The following is a 4,327-nucleotide window of genomic DNA, read 5'->3' on the forward strand; positions in this document are numbered from 1 at the left end:
ACACTTGCCTGACGGCTCATGCTAGCGCTAACCCGGACACCGACGTCACTTCAGTGAGTTGAGGAAAGCCGTAAAAGTCCTGCAGAAAGCGATCATGAGGATGGAGTGTAACGACGCCCAGCTCCAGGAATGCACTCATATTTTGTTGGTAGTACCAGTTTATAACAATTATTAGTTAACACTAAGTTGTTAACACTTCGGAAAAAATAATAAATTGTCGTTAGTTTTGTTCACATTGTCATGTTAATTATAATCGAATGCATTTTGTTTTATTGACCACAATATTATCATTGATATTTGTTTGAGAGGGGCACTTCTGATTCATTTTGAAAAAGGGGCTCGAGCACCAAAATCTTTTATAGGAGACTTTGAGCTTTGTAAGTTTGTAGATCTTATACATGCAAAAACATCTACCACACTAAAGAAAAAGAAAACATGAAAACACATCATATGACCCCTTTAATACAGTAATACACATGTAATGCAACCATTATTAAAAACATTATGTATAAACTTGAGCTTCCATTGTTTTCCAAAAGTGAGCTTGAACTGTTTCTTCTTCTTCTCATGATTATGAAAAATGAATATTTCATCAGTCTTTGTCTCCCTCTGCTGGTACAACACAAACACAGAGATATTCAGGCTCTTTATTTACTCTGTGACAAAACTCAGAGCTTTTTGAGTTACTGTGCGTTTATACACATAAAATGATTAATCTATGAATGAGAAACTGTAATTTGCTGTGAAATAAAAGGTGTTTCACTGCCGCCTCATCAGGTCTGTCAGAGGATCGCTGAGATCTACATGAAGTCTTCATTTCTAACAGTGAAGTCACTGTATCTTCAGTCTCTGTTGATTCTGTTGACTGAGTCTCTGTAGTGGATCCTTATTCACCATCAGATGATCAGCAGAAGATCACACTGTCATCTGATTGCCAATCCTAAAATAAAACACACACACAGTCACATATGCAGTATGAGATATTACATCTGTCACATCTTTTCATAAGAAAACTAACTAGATAATCTATATTAATTCATTCTCAAGCATGATCATATCGCTTCTATCTGATGCTCAAAGTCACTTTACAAAATCAAAAGCACATGAAAGGTCACTTTCACACACCGGACAGCTGATCCAGAACCAGCAGAAATGCCCATTACACTCACTACACATTTAATATCAGTTCATAACAACCCAGATCTCAGATTATCACACACATAAGGCGTCTTTACACACAAACCAAATCTGAAGCGGCATAAAATCACAAAATGTGCATTTACACAGAATGTTTATTGCTTCTCTGACGCCGAGAACATAAATGCATTTACACAGGAATTAGTTATTAAAATCGCAGGAAATAATACTTTGAACATTACTATTTTAAAACTACAGTTTTAACAAAGTGTTATAAAATGAATTTAAAAGTAATTAAATATTAAAGAAATAAAACTCAAGATAAATAAAAACACAGAATGTCAGATTTCCTCTGTGTGATATAGCGATCTCACGCTCTGATGTTCGTCATAATTATGTGGTACTGAGAGCTATTTTATATTTCTTAATAAAACTATTCCAGATGGAACAAATGCTACAAATATATTATGAATTATTACACCGGGTCGATCACCGCAGGATTTATTCATGTTTTTCAAAGAGCCAGAAAGAACAATTCTGCTGTCGTGTGTGTGTGTGTGTGTGTGTGTGTGTGTGTGTGTGAAATATCGTCCTCAAGAAGAGGATTTCTGGAATATAATATCACACAGTGACGGCGAATAAGCATTAGCGTATCTGAGAGAAATGTAGAAGCGCGTTGATCTGCCAGTCTCTTCAGAGGAAGATTACAAACGGCGAAAGCCAATTGATTACACACGTCGACTCTGTTATTCTGGTGGTTTCTTCACGATGTGAGTACAGGACACTTTTACTTTATTGTCTCTTGTTGGCTGACATTTTTTAATTTGGCTAAAACAATATGGATTATGGCCGATATGTTTAGTCTTCCGCTTCTTGATTCTCGCGCCGCGCGTTTGGTTGTCATGACAATGGCGTAGTTTAGAGCGACACAAGATCGCGTTCATTTACACTGAACAAAACAATATCAGAGTCATCTTTGACACTCGGGGCTGAGGCGGGTCAGACCCGGCATATTTTAAGTCTGCTTTCATGCGGCATTGTGTCTTTCCACAGAACTTTGAGCAGACACAGAGCCGCTTTAGAGCAGCCTTAACTCGCTGTGTAAAGATGCCTATAGAGACAGTTAAAGGGGAAAAGCTGAAAATAACATTAATATTATTTTCACAATCAGTCACAACAGTATGAGCAGAATTACACTCATATTAAACACAGTTTAAAGTTCAGAGACCAACAGAAACTGAAGCTGAATTTAAGACTCATTATCTGATGATCTCAGACAAAATATTCACACACACACACACACACACACACACACACACACACACACACACACACACACACACACACACACACACACATGGTGTTACTGAACCTGGTACAATTTACTTATATTTCTAGTGAGTAAATCAGCCATTTGAACTTTAAATAAAAATATGATGATGAAAATCGTTAAACTATTCTTACCACAGTGTCTCCAGTTTATAATGTGGATCATCCCTCAGATCCTCTAACAGCTTCACTCCTGAGTCTCCTAGATTATTCCCAGACAGATCCAGATATCTCAGGTGTGAGGGGTTTGATCTCAGAGCTGAAGCCAGAGCAGCACAACCTTCATCTGTCACACCACACCTCTCCAACCTGTAGAGAACAATGACACACATTAAGCCTATATCCAGAGATAAACATGACACTTAAAAAATAACATAATCCTGTCAATATGAAATATATACAAATACTCATTAGTTCACATTGTGAAAATTCATCAGTTAGGATTAGGGGATTGATTATAGAGTTTGTAGAGTATAAAAATCATTATTTCTATGGAAAGTCCCCATAAAACATGTAAACCCAACGTGTGTGTGTGTGTGTGTGTGTGTGTGTGTGTGTGTTAGCAGGGGAGGATTGGGACGATTCTAAGGGTCCAGCAGAACTCCATAATTTCCTGGATGATTTTGGTATTTACTTTGTAAAATAATCTTATAGGAAGAACGCTATAAAGAACCGGTATTCATTATAGTGTGTGTGTGTGTGTGTGTGTGTGTGGCAGAGCAAGACAGAGGAGAGAGAGAGAGGGACGAGTATAATTGTAATATAATTTGTATTGATCTCATACAAATGTCACACATCTACGTCCCTTCAGGACACTGACAATAAAGATGGATAGTGACAGAGAAGACAGAAATTCTCGTAGCTCTCCTTAGAAAGACACTTGTTACACACACACACACACACACACACACACACACAGTTTGATTGTGTCGGTAGTTTCTGGCCAACCAAGCGCCCGCAGCGAGTCTCGGCCTGACAGCATCACGGGGGAAGCCTGCAACACACTCAACTCTTGCTCCATGGACACACACACTTGCGACCCATGAACGCCTCTCTAAACTACTGCCTGATTTTACAGTTTGAAGCGTCTGTCATAGAAAAACACCGTGTGCTGTCATGAAGAAGAGAAATGTCTTCTCATAGGATAAGAACACGCAGTCTCATTAATAATACACACACTGACGTGTCATCGATGTACTATAGTGTTTCTCCAGGTCATAATCTGTGACATTGACATGATGTAGACTTTAAACCTGGAGAAAAATCTCTACAGTTTCCAGTTTCCCCCTAAAATTAAAATGAATGGACTGTGTTAATCCTGACTGTGCTGAGATTGAGTGTGTTTAAAGTAAAGGCTGTTAAATGTAGATCACCATGTCAAAGTGTCAGAGATGGGAAGCACAAATACTTCGTTACTCAAGCAGATTTTTCAGATATTTTTACTTTACTATTTATTTTTGTCAATAACCGATATATTGGCCAATAAATCTAAATTCATATTTTGATATACTTTGATAGCCTGTGTAGATAAACAAAAGACTCAGCATTAAAAGCCATGTCCTAAACACTTCAACATAAATCAGACATATACAATACAGTAGCCTAGCCCTCTGGGGTTCCTCATGTTTTCGTCACACTTGGGGTCTTCGGGTCTAAAATGACCCGGAGGGGGATTCAGATTTTTTTTTTTTTCAGTAAAATCAATTAAATGTATTTTTGTTCAATAATATTTTTTCTTTTTTTTTCTGTGGTGTTTTGAGAGAATTTTATAATAATAATTAATATTTATGCAATAATTATGTTCTATTTTTCCCCATTGAATATAATAGATTTTTTTTTTAATTATTATTAATTCTGTATT

At 37.1% G+C, this 4,327-nt stretch overlaps 1 protein-coding gene across 3 annotated transcripts in view; it reads right to left on the reverse strand.

Moving 5' to 3' along the window:
- Positions 1–446: 446 nt before the first annotated feature.
- The window catches only part of LOC311302530 (NLR family CARD domain-containing protein 3-like), a 40,475-nt gene continuing 36,594 nt past the window's right edge, over positions 447–4,327 (reverse strand). For all 3 annotated transcript variants that reach the window (XM_084428490.1, XM_084428491.1, XM_084428492.1), the window contains 2 exons: positions 2,602–2,775; positions 447–940 (listed from right to left, as the gene is read on the reverse strand). In XM_084428490.1, coding sequence (XP_084284616.1) covers positions 916–940; positions 2,602–2,775 — 199 coding nt within the window. In that variant the 3' untranslated portion in view covers positions 447–915. The remainder of the gene's footprint in view (positions 941–2,601; positions 2,776–4,327) is intronic.

This window comes from Rutilus rutilus (genome assembly GCF_951802725.1).
Source record: "Rutilus rutilus genome assembly, chromosome: 13".
Taxonomy (NCBI): Eukaryota; Metazoa; Chordata; class Actinopteri; order Cypriniformes; family Leuciscidae; genus Rutilus; species Rutilus rutilus.